Source organism: Echeneis naucrates, chromosome 9, assembly GCF_900963305.1.
Source record: "Echeneis naucrates chromosome 9, fEcheNa1.1, whole genome shotgun sequence".
NCBI classification, from domain to species: Eukaryota; Metazoa; Chordata; class Actinopteri; order Carangiformes; family Echeneidae; genus Echeneis; species Echeneis naucrates.
The window spans coordinates 14456662-14477281 of NC_042519.1; the positions used below are offsets into that span (position 1 = coordinate 14456662).

The 20620-nt window shown below is 41.7% G+C and overlaps 1 protein-coding gene across 3 annotated transcripts in view; it reads left to right on the plus strand.

Annotated features, from left to right (window-relative positions):
• The window catches only part of LOC115049334 (zinc finger SWIM domain-containing protein 6), a 44067-nt gene extending 24581 nt beyond the window's left edge, over positions 1-19486 (plus strand). Inside the window, exons 3-14 of one of the 3 annotated variants that reach the window (XM_029511441.1) lie at positions 2460-2608; positions 5073-5223; positions 8006-8185; positions 8635-8805; positions 8940-9086; positions 9371-9530; positions 10386-10627; positions 11534-11669; positions 16342-16499; positions 16630-16793; positions 17627-17708; positions 17802-19486. In XM_029511441.1, coding sequence (XP_029367301.1) covers positions 2460-2608; positions 5073-5223; positions 8006-8185; positions 8635-8805; positions 8940-9086; positions 9371-9530; positions 10386-10627; positions 11534-11669; positions 16342-16499; positions 16630-16793; positions 17627-17708; positions 17802-18667 — 2606 coding nt within the window. In that variant the 3' untranslated portion in view covers positions 18668-19486. Of the gene's footprint in view, positions 1-2459; positions 2609-5072; positions 5224-8005; positions 8186-8634; positions 8806-8939; positions 9087-9370; positions 9531-10366; positions 10628-11533; positions 11670-16341; positions 16500-16629; positions 16794-17626; positions 17709-17801 lie in introns of all 3 variants that reach the window. The other 2 variants (XM_029511440.1, XM_029511442.1) reach the window with 2 other exon arrangements.
• The last annotated feature ends 1134 nt before the right edge of the window (positions 19487-20620 follow it).

Below are 20620 nucleotides of genomic sequence, written 5' to 3' on the forward strand. Positions count from 1 at the left end.
TACAGGGGCACAGGGTAAAAAAAAATGGCTGTGACAAAATCACTATTCAAGTCTTAAAAATCTTAAAAAATCAAGGTAGGCAAAGGGTTACTGTAAAGAATATATATATATATATATATATATATATATATATATATATATATATATATATATACACTACATATTAACTAGTTAGCTTGCCATAAAAAAAAAAAATAAATAAATATATATATATATATATATATGATATCTCATATATGATTATAATCTATAATGATTATCTCAGTTTTTGAGCTAATGTTTTTATATTTATGACTTCTTATCTCATATTTTTAACTTTTCAACTCGCAGTGACTTACTATGGGACTTTCATTCTGTATCAACACTTTCGCTTCACTTTCAATTTATCCAATGAGGAGAGAGTTCAACGGTCGTGCTTTGAATGGACCAATCACGTCACTGCGAACCTGACAAACCGCGAACACTGCACTTGCAGCTCGGTTTTTACAGTTTCGCTGCGCGGGAGAGTTTTTTTTTTCCCACCCTTGGCCTCTGCGGGAGTTTACATGCTGGAATTGCGGATCCACCACCAAATACACGCCGGAACTTCCAGAAAATCGGTAAGTACCATCACTAGCAGACAAAAAAAATAGTTTTACACTAACCTTTGTCAGGCTGTAATGAACCACAGGTATCCAACTACATATTAACTAGTTAGCTTGCCATCAAAATGAATTGCTCATGCAAGCACTGTAATTGCACTGTAAAATAATTATTCAAAGGAAAGGTTTGTTTTTCTCCATAAATCGTTATGCGTTAACATATACATATTGTCCCACCCTTAACTCCTATACTCATCTTCATAGGTTTTTATTCAGGATTAATTCTGACTCCACCAAGTGCAGTGCCAGACAGGGAGAGCGGTGAAGTGGAAGTCTTCGTACATGAACCGCCATGTAATCTCCATCAGGAACTTCACTGAGTTTGACTGGCTAACTGACTAGATGCAGGTGAGGTTCTCATAATAGCTGTTGCATTGAAAGTTCAAGATTATTTATTTAAAGATGTTATCTCAAATATTTGTATTAAATAATGTGCGTAAAGCTACTGTTGTGTCACAGTGATTGAGACTACGATCCAGCAGTAAAAAACAAAAACAAATCAAAAACATGCTAAGAACACAGTTAATTCAACATCTCTTTAAGCATTTTAACACATTGCTGATCTCAGTTACATTTTGAATCAAAGTGCAGGCTACCTTAGACTGAATGCAGCACTGTCATCTTTGGATATGTGACATACTTTGTATCAGGAATAAGTTACTTGACATGACATCGCCATCTTAGCCACATACGTGGTGCATTACAAAGAAATTGTAATAAATGTAATTATTAATGTATTTTCCTCTTTAATTTCAGGGTTCCAACTGGGATGTGGGTCTCCATGTTCAGGGCAGGCAAGAGACCATAGCCCTTTATTTCAAGTGGTAGGGGAATGAGAGGATTTCTCTTTCAGAAGTTTCTGATCATTTCTGTTTTAAACGTTGCATTTTTCAGTGTCTTGTTGCTTTGCTGGTGGAATGCAAAAATTGGCGCAAGACTTAAACTTAAAACCTAAACATTGTCATTGTCAACAGTTAGCCTAGTGTTTCCCCTACTACTGTTTATTTGTGGCGGGCCTGAGTAGTAGTAGTAGTAGTGGGACACAGTGGGGGTGTCTCTTTCATTGTCATATTGTTGGTATTCTAAAGTACCTACTTCATCTGAAAAATTTGGTAACCTGTGCTTTATCATGTTCCTGTTCACCAAATGTCTTAAATAAATACATTTGTCAACAATTTTCTTGTTTTCTGTAGTTAATTGAAATATTTTAGAATATGGGTCATTCAATCGATGATGGCTAATGTAAAATCACAGTGATGCAGTATTTAAATTGTACAATGAGAAGCTGAATTTAAAATGATCAACTGCTACTGTTAATGGTATTGTATTGCCATATACCGTACCATCAAAAAATAACATTGCTTAACTGTTTTTATTTGTACAGTAAATAAACCAGCACTATGAATGCAACTCAATTCACAGTATGTAATTGGTATTTACGTGACAGTTAAATACCCAATACTGTAAAAACTACTGGAATCACAGTATTTTTTTATTTTATAAATGGAGGTACTGTATGTCTACTGTAAAATTTATTTACAGTAACTACCTGGTTAATTTTTGCTAAGACGTTACTGTAAATTCTACGGTAATTTTGTTGCAGTGTGAGCTCACTTTTCCCAAAATCGGCCTCCTCTCCATGGACATTTAATAAGTAATGGTCATTTTGAGTAGACTAGAATACAGTTTTTGTTGTTACTAAGAATAGACTTCAACCATGAGGGTAAAAGCTGAGTATATATTGGAAAAGTGACGTAATATACATGTAACATAGCTCTGTGTGTGTGTGTGTGTGTGTTTGTGCGTGCGTGTGTGCAGGGGCTCCCGACCCCACAGCAGGAGCCAGTGTGGACGACGAGAACTGCTGGCACCTGGATGAGGAGCAGGTTCAGGAGCAAGTAAAGCTTTTCCTTTCCCAGGGAGGATACCATGGCTCTGGCAAGCAGCTCAACCTGCTCTTCAGCAAGGTCAGGAGCCAGTAACATCATTGCTTGTGCGCATACAGGAAATAACACAGTGCATACAAAACATGCCATGGTTGCAGCAGCAGGCGCACTCTGTCACACTTTAGGTAATCTTTACAAGAACCCAGTTAAAAGTTTCTCTGCTCAAAATGCTCTCCTGTGTGGTACAAGCACTTTAGTATTTTCTTATGAATTAGAAGCCTCCGTGTTCAAAGTAATCCCAGAAAAAAAAACAACAACTTTTGGCTCGTACATAAAACCACATGTTCTGTTTTAGCTTTGCTTGATTGCAGAAGTTCAAGTGCAGGTAAAAGAAGGAGAGAACAGGTACAGAAAGGGGCTAGTTTGGTATAATTTGCACAACGTACTTCTCTCTACCAACAATTTAATGATTACACAAGGGATGTGCGGTTCTCTCTGCTGCCTGGCATTACAGTGTTACACAGTTAGGCCAGTGTTAATGTGCTGTATGCTATGTAAAGACTGCAAGCCAAAGACATTATCATCCACCCTGCCCAGCTTTTAGAACGTCTTTCAGCTTCATGCTCTTTGATGCCTGTTATATAGTTTTCACTGCACGCACACTCACACACACACACACACACACACACTGACAGCAACATATGCACTTACTCAGACATGGTGAGAGTCACATAGACACTCTTGCCTTCAAATCATAAACACGTGAATTGAATATGCATTTGTGTACTTAAGTGTTCTGTGACTGAGGCTTTCAAAATGCATGTGCATGTTTGTGAAGTGTTGTCAGCCATAGAAAAGAGATGTGTAGCAGAGTTAAGAATTATTATTTGCAAATTCCTTTTTGCGTTTCACTGAAAAAATTACTCTAATCTCTTTAAACAAATGTTTGGATTTTATATAAACACACACACAGGTTGTGTTTTCTGCTGCAAGAAGATGCTGACCCCTTAAGTTTAGAATAAATGAGCCCCTCTCACGATTAGAACAGCACAGAAAATGCTCCAGGAAGAAAAGTTGTGGAAAAAGACAAGAAGCAATGTTGCTAGATTTTCTCCAGGTGAATAAAAGAGTAAATACGTGCAATAAATCTTACTTTTTCCATTATCAATTTTTTTTGTTTATTTTGAGAAGCATAATAGAAACTGAAAAAAAAAAAAAAACTAGCCTTCCCCTACAACGTATCTCTATTTACATTTTATCTAACTGAATTAACTTTATATGTGAACTTGTGGCTTCTGAAGAATAATTCTCATAAGAAACCACAAAAGTGCTCACAGAACTTGATTTAACTTGAATACTCGTCTGGAGTTTTGAGGGAGAAAAGGCAAGGTGTTAACAACATTACAAAGAAAGTAATCACAGAAACAGAGGAAGTTTGTCACAAGATTTGTGCAAACACAAGTTATTACGGTTGCTCGCTGGGAGAGAGAAAGAAGAACGAGAGATCGGCAGAGAGAGAGAGATGAGAGACGTGTTCAATAACCAAAACCAGATGCCAAGTATGGGTCACTGACAACACTTTTCTGTTGTTGTTGTTGTTAAGTTGATGCTATGGACTTTTACCCCCCATTCAGTTCAATTCACAACAATTGTATTTATCAACAGCCCACACAGACAAAGATCCAGTAAACACTATTAATAGTAATTTTATTTTTTTTCCTTTATCATTATCACTATTATTATTATTATCAGAAATATTTGTTTTTCTTTCTCTCCTCTCCTTTCTTTTAAATTTGTGTTTTGTTTACTATGCACAGCCCACGAGAAGCAACAATAATTTTGTTGTGTACTTGATATACAATAATGAACACTTTAGAATTTCAAAAAAGTTTTAATTGTACGTAAAGTAAGTAAAAGAAGTTTATGTTGAATTGCTAATAAGTGATATCACAAAACATCCATCCATCTGTGACCTATGCAACAGGTCTATGGCCGGGCTGGCATACGGAAACCTTTTTACGGAATCCATTCTTGCTAGCATTCACGGCTGCTGGCAGTTTGTCTCACTAATGAACCTAATGTGCATGTTCTTTGGACTTTGTACCCAGAGGGATCTTGTACAGGCACAGGGGGAACGCACAATCCCCACACAGAATGGCCCCAAGTCTGATTCTCAAACTCAGAACTTTCTTTGTTGCTGTGAGGTGATAGTGCCAACCACTGCTCTAACGTGCCACCTTACATATCTAAATTCAGATCCAATTTAATATTTGGTAACAATCCAAAAGACACACACACACAAAATAGAAAATCCACGCCAAAGCGCAAAGACTAATTTTAAACACCTGCAGTCGTCATTGGTATTTATACCTTCGTACGTGAATTTTTCAGTGTGCACCTGAGGTTTATACTTCCAGTCCACTGTAGCCTCCTCTCTGTGCCATTTCTTAGTGTGTCTTCGTATTACCGTGTGCATGTTTGTGGAAACTACAGTTGTGTGCGGGCCTGTACGTAACTCCCCGTCTCTTCCTCTCTCCTCCTGTAGGTGAGGGAGATGCTGAAGATGCGTGACTCCAATGGAGCGAGGATGTTAACACTGATCACAGAACAGTTCATGGCTGACCCTCGGCTGGCACTATGGAGACAGCAGGGCACCACCATGACCGACAAGTACAGACAGCTCTGGGATGAGCTGGGTAAGGCGAAAAACGAAGACACACGCACACATGCACACATACACACACTCAAGACACACCGATTGTCCTACAAATGTGCAAAGACATAGACAGATCTAACAAAGTGGGTGATCGAACTCAAGACATCTACATGCAGGCGCATACGCACTTTTTCCCCCTGTTTTGATTAGTTATTGTCTGTTTCCAAAGCATCACACACTGTGACGCACACTCTCATTGTCGACAGTCCGGTTTCTTCCTTTAACTGTGAATGTAGGTTTGGCAGCTCAGCGAGGGTGTCTTAGTGTGGAACATAAAAGTAGCAGTATGATTGACAGACAGAAGTACTGTAAACTAATGAAATACATCGCAAAGTTTGAGAAAAAGAAACAATATTATGCTCTATAGGTAAGCAGAACAAGGAATGATGGGTAACTCCTCTTCACATCCCACCTATTGAATTGATAAAGGTACTTATCTGAATGATTATTTTAGAAGGTAGAAGGTACATAAATCACAGAAGGTAACATCACATGGGACGGAGAATAGTTTATCCATTTTCAACATAATAAACAATATGAGAAATAAACCATGCCATTTTTGAGTACTGTGAATCAAAAACAGAAACTGTTGAAAAACTAATTAAGTTAGCAAGTAATGGCAAACAACCAGGAATTGATAATATAGATGATAAACTGTAGATGACAGCTCTTAATTACACTGCACATCATCTATCTATCTATCTATCCCATAATGAACATAATGAGCCTGAAACAATCGATCTTTCCACAAGCTTGGGAAGAGGCTAAAGTCATACTGCCAAAGTTAAGAAAACATCATTTAGTGGCCGTAACAGTTGCCCCTCAAGTTTGCTATCAGCTATAAGTAAGATTTTTGAGAGGGCAATTTTCAATCAAATACATGAATACTTCTCAGCAAATAATGTGATAGGAAATTTTCAGCATGCCTATACAATGGGAAATTCTACATGCAGAGCTCTAGTTCAATGGCAGATGACTGGTCCAAAGATTTAGATTGGAAAATGATCTGTGTTGCAGTCCCATTAGCTTTTACAGCAGCATTTGATGTAATTGACCCTGAGCGCCTTCTTGAAAAGCTGCAGTGTTATGGATTTAGACCATCTCCAATGATCTGAATGGAAAGTTAGCTGATGCATAGATCACAGACTCTTCTTTAATGGAGATTGCTCAGAGAGGACATCTAAAGAGTGTGGAATTCCTCAGGGAAGTTGCCTTGGTCCACTTATGTACTCCATTCTTACAAATGATTTAACTCTGTTACTAAAAGATGCTAAATTAATGATGTATGCAGATGACAATGCGGTTTATGCATCAGCAACAACACCTGCTGATTTAAATGGCATTTTGAAGAGGGAGTTAGATAGAATTGGCTCTGAAAACAAACTAATACTTAATATTGGTTTATTATAATATAGCAGGAGCTAAAACTTTTTGCCATTTATGTTCTGTTTTTGTCTTGTTTTTTTAAATGTATTGTTTTCATGTGGACCCCAGTTAGATGAGTGGTGCTTTAGGGCACGGTTAATGGAGATCCTGATAAATAAACAAATAAACTAGTGAATTGCAAGCCTTCTAATACAGCACATCAGGCCCCATCAAAACTACCAATATTATGATCTCTGTAATGTTTTTCCAACACATCATGTTATGTACATGGTTGATGTGACAGACTGTTGCTTGCTATTGCAGCCGGTTGGCTTGATACAGTGTGTAGTTCCATTGACATACATACTGTACCTACAGCAAAATATATCCTCACCAGCTGCAAACCCGTCACTGGGACAGCAGTCATGTTGTCTCCCGTGTTTGTTGTTTTCCTCTAATGTCTTGGTTGCTGCTGTTGTTGATGATGATGATGTTCGTTTTCTCCCTTTGGTCTTGTTCTGCACTTTGTGAGGACAGCGCAGTGATCTCATCTGTTTCAATCCCACGTATTTTTGGAAGTGTGTGTGCACGGTCTCTTTGAAGTCCACACTTCAAAACCTTCTTCCCAAGTCCTTATCACTCCCCCTGATGTGTTGTGAATGCTGCCTCTCGGCGCCGCTCTCTCCCTCACTCTCTCTCTCCCCCTCTTTTGTCTATCTCCTCTTTGAGCCGCAGCTACTCCTCTCCTCCAGACACAAAGCCATGCCTCTTTCACTTGTCCTCACCCATGTCTCCTCGTCCAAATCATCTCCGCTCCCATTTCATTTTCTACTTCCTTTTTTTTCTGATCTCTTTCTGTTCTGCACCTTTTGTGTCTTTTTTTTCCCTCTCTCTTCATGTACTGTGTCTGTCCTTGTCTTCGTCCTTCCTCTCAAACTCTCTCTGCTTTTACACACATGCATACGTACAACACACACACACGCACACTGTGAGTGTACATAGCAGTCTTGAGAGTAAAATCCCTGAATGTGCTTGCCTCCTTGGAGACGTAGCCACTTTTCATATTCTGTTTGTTCCAATTTACTCCAAAATGATATGTGTGCAGTCAGCATTGCCTCGGGACTAGTTAAGTTCTCTGTTTTCTCAGAGTTTTGTTTTCCAGTGCAAGATGGCGGCAGCTTAGAAAATGTGCCCTATAAGAAATAGAACCAATATTATGATCTTTGAAAACTGCTTTGAGCTTTCAATCTTGCATGATAACTAGATTTTAAATCTTAAACAACACACCTTCCTGCATTGCATGACTCAGTGCTTACATCATTATTGCACATAAGGTAGTAGTGCAGGTAAGTGAAGTGCATACCTGCTGATGTGTGTGTGTGTGTGTGTGTGTCCAGGGGCCCTGTGGATGTGCATTGTACTGAACCCACACTGTAAACCAGAGCAGAAGTCATCATGGCTGCGCCAGCTGCGCAGATGGAACAGCGTGGACGTCTGCCCCTGGGAGGATGGTAACCACGGCAACGAGCTGCCCAACCTCACCCACTCACTGCCTCAGGGTGCCCATGGCAACCAAGGTCAGAGATTGACTAGTTTTGTATGTCTGTCAATAATGACTTTGCAATAACACATCTCCCAGTTGCGAAGGTCAGAGGTGCTACGTGCAGCATCATTACTATTTGTCCCATTCAGCAGAAGACTCATTCTGCATGTTTTTTTTTGTTTTGTTTTGTTTTGGTTTTGTTTTAAAGTAGTTTATCATGTGGCTCATCAGTTTCATCCAGTTTTTCCAAATGTTCACACTCACTCTATAACATTGCGGCAGATCTTCTGTGATGTGCAGGCCAGTTCAGACTGACAGTCCTCCAGGTGATGGTTGTGTTTATATAAGATAATTGATACTCATGCTCAGAAATTAAAATAACGTTAGAACTTGTTAAACGAGATGTCAAATGTGCTTGTCCTACCCGCCATTATTAACCACATGATCAGGCATTAAATTGTCCTCCTCCTCCTTTTTTTGCAGAGATGCGCCCCCACAGGACTGTGTTCACACGGGCCATTGAGGCCTGTGACCTGCACTGGCAGGACCGACACCTCCAGCACATCATCGCCAGTGACCTCTATGCCAACTACTGTTACCATGACAACCAGGAGGGCTCCCTCTTTGACTCACGTGGCTGGCCTTTGTGGCATGGTGAGTCTACATTTATAAATTTTTCAGTATATAAGTACATGTGTCAAAATGTGCTCAGCAAGACGACTCGAGAAGGTACAGTAGCCATTTAGAGACTTATATTCGGGCTTAAACTATTAAACTTGCTTTTCCAGAACATGTCCCAACAGCCTGTGCCAGGGTGGATGCTCTGCGTTCACATGGTTACCCAAGAGAAGCCCTCAGACTGGCCATCGCCGTGGTGAACACGTTACGACGGCAACAGCAGAGGCAACTAGAGCACTTCCGCCGGCACAAAAAAGGTGAAGCTAATTTTTTAATGTTCAGATTTTGTTAGTTAGTTCAACTGTATCGTTCCACAAATTCACCGATTATGTACACAAGCACCGGCATGCACCTAACCCTTACTATGACAGTGTAATAACACAGAAAATATTGAGGACATGAACAGAAAAGACAAGAAGAAAGATGCTGGTAGCAAACAGAAAAACCTTTTTTTTTTTTTTTTTTTTGTTCTTAATCAATCAGTAATTTTGTATTCAGTTTAAAAAAACTTTATTTATTCAACTCCCCTGTCTTGTCTTAGAGTTGCTCCATAAAGGACATACCTCCATAACCAACATGGAGGGCTGGGTGGGACACCCCTTGGATCCTATCGGTACCCTGTTCAGTACCTTGACAGAGTCGGGACGAGCAGGAGAGGAGGGCTCCAACACCTGCTTAGACCTCTCAGGTAATGCTTCATTGTTAATACGCTTGATACAGCACATTTACACTTAGAACCAGAGAACCAGAGCTGTATTACAGTATATGAAACAAGTCCAAAAAGATCATAATGTATGTTTTGTTTGTGCTTTGTTATCCCCATATACATATGCTATATGATTTGTATATGATGTGTATGGCATTTTCTGTATAATAACACATATGCATGGGTGACATAATTATCATATACAAAACAATACTTTAAATATAGGATAATGCACTATAAACAGCTATAATCATGAAAGACGCAGTGCATGCATGTTTGTATATTTCCACGCTGATTTTTAGTGTTTCAGTATGTTGCATGTGTGTGCTGGATGACTCACATCCTTGCCTTGTTGACCCTACAGTAACTTTTAGTCAATGTAGTGGGATAATACGACACATCTGTCATGTTGGCCATATGTTTTGACTTGCATTAGAATCCAGATGTTAGAAAGCATGGCCTAAATGCATTTTCACTGTTGGTCTGTCTTTTTTTTTTTTTTTTTAAATCTTATGCCTCTTCCTGTGTTATCTGAATTCTGCTCTCCTACACTCCACGATAGCGCCATCCCTCATTGCCTCCTCTGCTCACAGAAATAGCCTTCTCCTCTGAGGCAGAGAAGTGAACAGATGAATGCTCCTAAGGCATTGATCTTTATTTTGGATCGTTGTTAGGTTCAAACCTCTACTTTGTGCCTGACACAGTCGTTCTCCATAGGAGACAGTTGGCCATTTTATGAAAACTCACTCCCTTTATTCCAACTCTTTCTCTTCATCTACCTGTTTTTTTTTTTTTTCCTCTCTCTCTCTCTCTTTGCTTTCCTCTCCGCAGACTGCTCCAGTGTTGTAAGTCGGGCAGACCTCCAGCGAATGCCTGTGCAGCGATTGCTGGGTGACGGCGAATCATATGTGGCGCTCGCAGTCGAGACGGCTCTCATTGGCTTAGGCCAGCAGCGGGTAATGCCTGACGGGCTGTACGCTCAAGAGAAGGTGTGTCGCAATGAAGAGCAGATATTGGCCAAGCTGCAAGAAGTGGAACTGGACGACTCCCTGGTCAAAATCTTCCGTAAACAGGCTGTCTTTCTGCTGGAGGGTGAGGGAGCTAATAGATTATATTTCACCCTTTAATTCACTGCACCTCCCGTTCTGCACATATATACATGGACACATCTCCTCACATTGGAAAAAAACACATCAGACTCTGTCTCACTATTTATTATCCTTTCATTTTGTGGTGCAAACAGAGTCTCAGCTGCCCTGGGCCAGTCCAAAATGAGCTCTTTACACAGTAACACCAGGGGTATTGTGTCAGCACACACATGCATGCGCACAGAACAGTGTGTACATTTACAGCACTGGAGCTGGAGCAGAATGGGGCTAGGTTATGGAAAAAGGAGAGGAAAAGGAGGAGGATGGGATGGAGGTGGTACATCCTGGTGGGCCCGGCCCAGGCAGTCTTCTCTGCTCTCCAGTCTCCACCCAAACCCCAGCTCTGCCCCAGCCCCGGCACGACCACCCACCTCTGGCTCCGTTACTAATAGAACACCAGGCTCCGAGGCCTCATTGGGCCCCTGGAGGCTGCAGCCGCGCCACTGTGTGATGTGGTCTGCGGCTTAGGAGCCTGTTGGGGTTTAAAATAACCCACCAGAGATGAGGGGAAGTGCAGGAAGAGGAGGGGGAGGGAAGGGAGCGAGCACAAGGCCAAGTCTGCACACACGACCATATGGTTTTTGACGTCACAGTTTGTTTTAATGCTGAGTGGCTTTGCCTCTTCCTGGCTGGAAGGAATAGACCAGATAAGTGACTCCTCCATATACAATAGAAAAACCACAATTTAGAAAACAACTAAAATTAAAATATACTTGTAGTTAATTGCCTATTTATATTATATGTACCATAAAATTTACTGACTTCATGAAACATGTCTTTGTTCCAGTGACTAAAAACTGCTCCCTTTTTTATGTGCCTGTATATTTGTTCTTTGTGTTCCTTCATACAGCCGGTCCGTACTCGGGCCTTGGAGAGATCGTCCACAGAGAGAGTGTTCCCATGCACACCTTTGCCCGCTATCTCTTCACCTCTCTCCTACCTCACGACGCTGAACTGGCGTACAAAATTGCACTGAGAGCCATGAGGTACGTCTGTGCTTGTGTTTTGCTTTCATTGTGTTTCAGTTGTAGAAGTGATTGCTGACATTTGGATAAATTCCTCCCAGATTTTGGATAATTTACCTATAAAACAGACCACCACTCTCCTTAAAGTTGAGAATCACATTTTGTTCAGATTCCAAATCTCAAACCTGTAAAAAATGTGATATTGTCACAACTCCTCCAAAACTAAGTGACTCAACCACTGAAAGATAATACAGTGACCTCTGTATGTTCTTCTTGAGCTTTAAAGTCAGTCACTGTGGCTGATCTGTCTATTTCAAACTCCTGTGTGTATTCATCTGTGGACAATGTGTACATGTGTATGTGTGTTAATCAGTCTGCATGGCTGTTTTGATGTTGTGACTAGTGGGAGCTGGATCAGTGAATATTAATTACATTAATGAGAGTGTAATTAGTGTGGCTGTAATGAGGAGGAGGCAGAGACACACACACACACACACACACACACACACGCACAAGCATACACAAGCAGGGCCAGCAGGGAGAGGGCAGTGCCGGGGAAATGTTTGTTGTGTTCCTACAAAGTTAGGTCAGACTGGGAAATGATTTGGGGATGGACACAACTGAACAAAAAGGACAAAACAACAACAATCGGTTAGTCGGTTAGGAGCAGTGAAGAGCTGAAATAACATGCCTTCAAAACCAAAACAACATGGTTGGCTTTCTGATCGAGGTCACGAGGTTTCAAGGTTGCACATCCAGCCGCCATATGTCCCTTTCTTGCTTCTAAATCCACGTCCCAAATGTGTTTTTCCCTGAGTCAGCCTCTTCCCACCATCCCTTGCCACTTCCCTTCACCTTCCCCATTTCCTCCCCTCATCCTCCCTCCTGTGGCATGAAACTGGCGATTTAGAATAATACGGCCACTTATGGGTGCTCCTGGGAGCCAGGGGTGTCTACTCAGCACATAATGAATGTGTGTAATGTAGCGTAGTGTAATATGATAGCATATACCTCCCTGCTCCCACGGGACGGCGGACAGTTAAATATAGAGGAGGAGGTAAAGGAACCAGGGCTATTTTAATGAACCCATTATAACACTATTATTGATACAAGGGGAGAGAGAAAGTCTAGCTCTTTCTTTCTCTTTCGCTCTCATTTACACACACACACTTTTTCACTTTCCACTTGCTCTCTCTATTTGTCTTCTTTCGCAGTTGCTCTTAAAGTGGCCTTTTTTTTTTCTTTTTTCTTTTTCTTACGAGAGGAAGTCAGACTGCCACCATACACAGACGCGTATCCAATAGAGTATTTTAAAGTGTGTGTATGTGTGTTTTTATGTGCCATGGATGAGGTTAATTAAAGTGTGTGAGAGCAGCATATGCCGTGCGATGGCTTGGCGTGAGCAGCCAACACAAAAACAGAGGAGCTGCCTACTGGTTCACGGGCTGCCCAGAATTTGACTATAGCTAGAGAAGAAGCAGCTCGCTGCCTCTCAAGAGACTGTCCTTATCTCAGCTCTTTTGAAGCCAAAGAGACAAATCCCAGCCGCCTGTTATCGTATGAGATTTCCATACGAGATCCTCAAGTCCTCCAATGCTAATGAATCTAGATCCTCACTGTAATCCACAACCTTTTGATCCGCTGCATAATCCAGAATCTTTGTATATACCGCATACTGCATGAATATCTTGACTAGAGTCTGAGTCTGAGTCTGAGTCAGTGATATGCCATTGGCGCTGTCAGGTACCCGACATGGTTTTTGTCTTTAAATTAGGCCAAACAGTAGATGGGGAAAAAAAATGCATTCATAATTTTATGTTTATATGAAAAATATAGACATTCTAAATGAAGGGTGCTGGGAATTCATAGTTGCTGTGGTTGGGGAAATATTCAAATTATTGTGGATAAGTTCCGCTACACGGATCATATTTAGTGAAGTAAAAGAACAGATGTACTGGCAACAAAGTGTATCAAGAGTACTCCTAACAGCCCTTTAGAGTGATTCCTGGGTAGTTATTATTAATGTATAGCATGTAAACAGTATTGTTTTGTTGTTGCACTGGCTGTGTGAAGACTTTTAGGCTTCATATTTCCAAAACTGATCATATGATTTTATGTAGAACCATAATCTGAAAAGTTACAGGTATCTCTGGCTGTCAAATAAATGTAGTGGACTAAAAACAGAAATTCTTCCTTCTGAAATATACAGAAGTTGTATTCTATGTAAAGGTGTTGTGGCATAGAAAGGAAAATTGTTCTTGAATAAATGTGCCTAGTGTTCAGATAACTAACCCTAACCCTCAATACAAACCCTGCAGTCTGATTTTAACAGTGAATGTAGAGATTTTCCAATGATGACACTGCGATGAGTTAGATGCTGTATGGAAAACAACACGCCGCCCAGAGGTGATATCCTTTTAAGCATTGGAGACACTTAAAAGCTGCGGAGCAAAATGCAGGGTTACCCTTTTAGGTCACGTCTGACTTGATCCCTCCTGTCAGGAAGAGTTTTCCACCTCTGAACGTTTGTGTATAGAGTGGAGATCGTCCAGCGGATGTGTTGCTTAGCTGATAGATGTCTGCTTGATGGATTAAGAAAGTGAAGGGTGTTTACAGTCAGAGGGGGGAAGGAGCATGAGCTGGAGAGGTCAGTAGTCATGGTGATGCTGACCAGAAACCCGAAAGGCCCAGGATTTAGGCAAAAACTGGCAGGTACTGCTTCTTATCACTGTCTGACTCATTTTGTCTTTGGCTTAAAGCATTAAACATTTTGTACTTCCTATAGAGGTATTTAAGTGCGTCACAATGAACTTGAGTTGTTTATCTCACGATTTCATCAATGGTCCTTTAATTTACTAAAACTCCAGCCGTTTATTCCTCGTCTGTGTGTCTTCACCACACAGTCCCATACAGACTCCCAGTCCCTTTCAAATATGACAGGGTGCTACATCACCGCAGGACCCGTTTGACACCTGAGCCGCTCCTTCTCCTCACTGCCTCACACAGGGATTGATTGCCTCTTCCAGCTCATTCTGCTATTTTATTTATCATTGTTGATGCACATTTATATCCAGCCATGGTGATGCCGTAAAGAAATATGACTTTAATTTGTCGTAAGCACACTTGACATTGAATTTAGAGTTGGGTGTTAGTTCATGGTGTTATAGGGCGGAGAAGATGATGGTGTTTATTGTCGGTGCACACCATTTTGCAGTAGTTTACAAGGTGCTCAATGAGGATGCCATGACATTCGCTGTACTTTGTGGTAGCATTGAATGCCTCAGAGCAGTCCATGAGATATTTTTTTTGTTTGTTTTTTGTTTCTTATGGAACAATAGCCCAGTATGGATTTTCCACCCAACAATTTGAGGAGGTTATTTTTCAGCAGACCAGGCCTCTCAAGCTGCCATCCAATGGAGGCCTCTGGCTGTCTGGTGAAAACCAAACAAAGTCAGGAATGTTGATGAGGCCTCCATCTTTACCCAGGGCCCTTTTTTTTTTTTGCTTTGCTACACCCCAGGAATCTTCCAGAAGACCCCGGAGTGGTGGAAGCTTTTAGCAGCTCTTCAGATGTGTGCAGAGAGAACACGGCTGTTGCCAGGGCATCCAAATATCTCTGTTTTTATGCTAAATGTGCATGCACCTCGACTGGGTTTTTTGTCACCTTCTTCTTCTCTCCTGGAGATGAACACCGATTGTGACCTCTTGGGCAAAACAGAGGAAAGAAAGCAGTTTTTTGTGCATGTCTTCATTCAGGTGGCTACACTATCGCACATGCTCTGCTCTGAAATTGAAACTGGCATTTAGCATCACATTGCTTTTACGGGGTTGCTTTGATGTGTTTTAAAAAGGGCAGGTGTGTGTGTCTGTCGGTGCCTGTGTGCAAGCGTGTGTGTGTGTGTGTGTGTGTGTGTGTGTGTGTGTGTGTGTGTGTGTGTGTGTGTGTGTGTGTGTGTGTGTGTGTGTGTGTGTGTATGTACTGGCTTTCTTCATTCATGTGTGTCGGTATTTGTTTGATGTGTGTCCAGCCTTACGGGGCTGGAAGGTGAATTCCCTAATTTCCCCGTGGACTCAATTAGCTTTGTGATTGGCTGAGAGAAGGCCAGGTTGTCTTCTGAAGGGAAGAAGACCTTTGAAAGTGAGGTGGTAGAGGAGGGAAGAGGAGTGAAGCAGAATAGGAGATGAGCTGGCCACAGTGGTAATGGTGCTTGTGCTCGTGGTGCTGGTGAAGACTTGGCCCTGTCAGTATTATTATAATGAGAGAGAAAGAGAAACTAGTGAAGTTCCTTCATCCTCTAGCAGGTGTTGCACAGCTCTGAGTTCATTATGACCAATTAGAGGGAAGAAAATACTAATTATACCTTGGTTTCTAGGTGATTAAATACTAGGTTGGAAGTGAATTGCAGGGATCGGCTAACTGTAATCCCCCTGTGATCACTGAAGTCATTTTCATTTTGAAGTCCCGTTCAGACCGTCATAATGAAGACTTTTTCTGTCTGTACAGTATTTCTGTCTGTCTGCTGCTGACTGTCTGACAAAATATTTCACTGTCATATGTTTTTCTGAGTGTAGTTATTGTGAATTTAAAACAAATAAATAGTTTTGGAGCTAAAGCTACCAGTCTTTTTAATGTTGTGTGCTGAGTTTAGTAGCATTACGTGGATCTAATCATCTGGGTCTGTCTCTCCGTCAGGTTGCCGGTGTTGGAGTCGACAGCCTCATCCGGTGACCTGTCGCGACCCCACCACATTGTGTCTGTGGTGCCCAACCGCTACCCACGCTGGTTCACCCTGAGTCACATAGAGTCTCAGCAGTGTGAGCTGGCCTCCACCATGCTCACTGCTGCCAAAGGTGAAGAGATATTCGCTTTCACTTCTTACAAACAAGTAATTTGAGCAGCAAAAGGTGCTGACGCTCAGATAATATTAGCAACACGCACCCATACACAAATAAATACAAGCATGTCCTGTATCCCTCCTAGGTGACAGTCGCAGGCTGGAGACGGTCCTGGAGTCCATCCAGAAAAACATCCACTCTTCGTCTCACATCTTCAAACTGGCACAGGACGCGTTCAAGATCGCCACCTTGATGGACAGCCTGCCTGACATCACACTACTCAAAGTCTCTTTGGAGCTGGGCCTGCAGGTATGCTTACATTGTTTGCCAATAGAAGGTTGCACTGTGTGTGTTTTAGTACCTTTTTAGAAGGTTGTGAATCCGTATGTCTCCACATGAAGCTTTGCCATTTGGAAGATTCAGCAAAATCACCACTTTTTTCTAAAGAGAACATTTCCTTTGCAATGCTCCATTTAAAAACAGTTGGTTTCTCATTCAGTATTAATTCTTATTTTTCTGCTGTGAAGTGTTTGATAATTTTGCTGCAGGAAAGCCTCTCAGCTCTTCAGGGTGAAATCTACTATGCATGCCACAATGTTTCAATTGTGTAGAGCTGAAGTACTTAATTCTGGTGTTTACAATAGCTAATTTAAAAAATGTGGAATAATAATGACATTTGGACAACAGGGTGCACTTGTCTCGTAAAATGGCTCCATATTCCATGACCATTGTACAACTGTGCAGAGCAATCACTAGACCTCATCACTCCCACGAGATGGCTGCAGTACTATTAAAGATCGAACTTTGTGCATCCTTTAGGTCCCTGAAAATGTAAGCGTGTCTGGATATAGAAAAAATGGTTCCAGGTAACTTACAGGACGACTTTAGCTAACTTTCCTTACAAGGGGTCTGTTGTTTTTGTTTTTATACCTTTCTATACCTTTTATACCTTTAGCTACAGATCTGTTGTCTTTTATTTAAGCCACTCTACAAGTTATATATGTCCAAATGAATCTAAATAGATTCTCTATATGTAAAAAAGGTTGTGCCTTACTTAATGTTGAGTATTAGTTAATGTAAAGTATTTGTTCTTCGACTCACCTGTCATTTCCCCCCATTTCACCCTTTTCCACCTTCTTCAGGTAATGAGAATAACTCTGTCCACATTAAACTGGAGAAGGAGAGAGATGGTGCGCTGGTTAGTCACATGTGCCACTGAAGTGGGTAAGTCACCCTGTCTAATTGGATATCCTTGATGTACTGGTCCTGTTTTTGATGCCAACCTTTTGTTCATCCTGTCCCCTTCGTGTCCCTCAGGTGTTTACGCACTGGACAGCATCATGCAGAGCTGGTTCACCCTCTTCACTCCCACAGAGGCCACCAGTATTGTGGCTACAACAGTCATGTCCAACAGCACTATTGTCCGCCTCCACCTGGACTGCCACCAGCAGGAGAACCTGGCCTCATCTGCCCGCACCCTCGCCCTGCAATGTGCCATGAAGGACCCCCAGAACTGCGCCCTCTCTGCTCTTACACTCTGTGAAAAGGACCACATTGCCTTCGAGACAGCCTACCAGATTGTACTGGACGCCGCAGCGACAGGGATGAGCTACACGCAGCTGTTCACCATAGCGCGCTACATGGACCACCGTGGCTACCCGATGAGAGCGTATAAGTTGGCAACTTTAGCTATGGCTCACCTGAACCTCAGTTACAACCAGGATACGCACCCGGCCATCAACGATGTGCTGTGGGCCTGCGCCCTCAGCCATTCATTGGGGAAGAACGAGTTGGCCGCCGTCATCCCCCTGGTGGTCAAGAGTGTGAAGTGTGCCACCGTGCTCTCGGACATTTTGCGGCGGTGCACGCTGACCACGCCGGGGATGGTGTCGGCGTTGCACAGCCGCAGGAACTCTGGAAAGCTGATGTCCCTGGACAAGGCGCCTCTCAGGCAGCTGCTGGACGCAACAATCGGGGCCTACATCAACACCACGCACTCGAGGCTCACACACATCAGCCCGCGCCACTACAGCGAATTCATCGAGTTCCTGGGGAAAGCCCGGGAGACTTTCATGATGGCTCACGACGGACACATCCAGTTCACCCAGTTTATAGACAACCTGAAACAGATCTACAAGGGCAAAAAGAAACTTATGATGCTGGTGAGGGAGAGGTTTGGCTGAGGGTGAGTCTCCAGGTCCCCAAAAGCTCCCCTCCCTACTTAGTACTTTTCTATTAACTTGAGTCTGCCTTTTGAACTTCTTTTGGACTTACGAAATAGACAAGTGAAAAAGAGGGATGTGACTTGTAGAATGAAGCAAAAAGAGAAAGGAAAAGATGACAAAAAAATCAACAGAGCCACACGCGGTATTATTGTTCTTGCTGTTGTTATTGTTATAAACATTATTACTATTATTATTATTAATAATATTATTACTACTATGTGTACAGATGTGTTTTTATTTTTCAGAAGAGAGGAAATTTGTCACGTTGTGAATGTTGTGTGTATTTCTCTACATGTGTGCGAGAGGAAAATGAAAAGTGAAATGGCTATTATTTTTTATTTTTTATTTTTTATTTTTTTTATGATTTAAAACATCTTTTTTTCCCTTTTTCAATGTATATTGAGTTATATGTTGTCAAGTGGCTGAAGCCCTTCTACAAAAGCGCTCATGTAAAAACAAGTCAAGGAAAAAAAAACATGAAGAAAAATTGTCATCCTCAAAGAGAAAACTAAGGCTTTAAACCACACAGAGCACCTCCCTCTGTCTCGGCCCTCACTGGGGGCATCGGGCAGCACTGCACAGCTCAGCTCGGCTCAGCTCGGCACGGCACAGCTTGGTTTAGCACTGACAGAAAGCTGCCATCAGCATTTCTCCAGACACAGCAGTAGCTGCAGCAGCAGCAGCACTTGAGCAGCCATTAGTTTGTTTTTTGTGTGTGTGTGTGTGTGTTTTGTTTTGTTTGGGGGGATTTTTTTGTTAGTTTTTTTTTTGGGTTTTGTTTTGTTTTTTGTGGGTCCCAGGCATTAGCTTCATCACACACACACACACACACACACACAACAATGCTCTTATATAACTAATGTTGCTGTTATTGTAGAAATATCACCTTCCTCTATAGCGAGTACCTTCACAGAAAACACTAGGCAGGTGCTACAGTAATGACACAGTACAATAATGACATGGTTTGATTTGGTTTGATTTTTAACAGCCCAAATTTGGCTAAATTACGGACAGAGTTGAATTTTCTTGTTAAAGGAGGTATCCAGGGGGAGACGACTACCTCATGACACGGTATTGAACCTGCTCCCACTGCTTATTTTATTTTGGGTTGTTTTTTATTATTTTTTTTTTGGCTATCGTGACATTCATCATCTGCGATGGCTGACAGTGTTAATTAAACAAGAGATTCACTAGTGAGACCAAGGTTATGAGGACATCTAGAGTCAGATTCCTACTGAGTGTGTCTGCGCTCGGCTCTGCTGTACGTCACTGCCCTGGCATTGGTACTTACACCCTAGCCCCCCCCCACCTCCCCCCTCCAACCCCCAACCAAAACGGTGAAAAAATGAAAAATTTGCTCTGACACGCTCAGATGTGTCAGTACGTCAGTCCCCCCATCATTTCTACAGCTACCTTTACACGGTATTTTCAGACTAGGCCAGTGTCATTTCCCTCTGTGCATGTGAATCATAGAAATTAGACTTTCTACTGTTATAGTTCATTGTGTGGAACCTTCAGTAATTGTCAACCAGAACGTTCTCAGGGATTTCTCTACACAGGAAAAAAGGCGGAACAAATGAACGACTGACTACAGGAAAAAGACAAAAACATGACACAACATGAGCGAGCATTTATTGTACTCTGTATATATGCCATAGTATATGTCTGAATATGGAGGATCTGAAAGTATATGTTAACTAATTTATACAGAGTATTCTATGTAATGTGAAATACTTGAAGCCGCTGTAGTTTGCTCTCTTTCGCTCTCCTTCTCTTTCTCTCTTTTGTCTTCTTTTTTTTTTTTTTTTTCATCTTTTGTTGAAAACAGAACATATCAGAAGGACTAGACTGGTCTTGTTGACGGCTTTTTTGGACTCACAAGGCCACAAGTGTTCATACCTGAGACGCTGG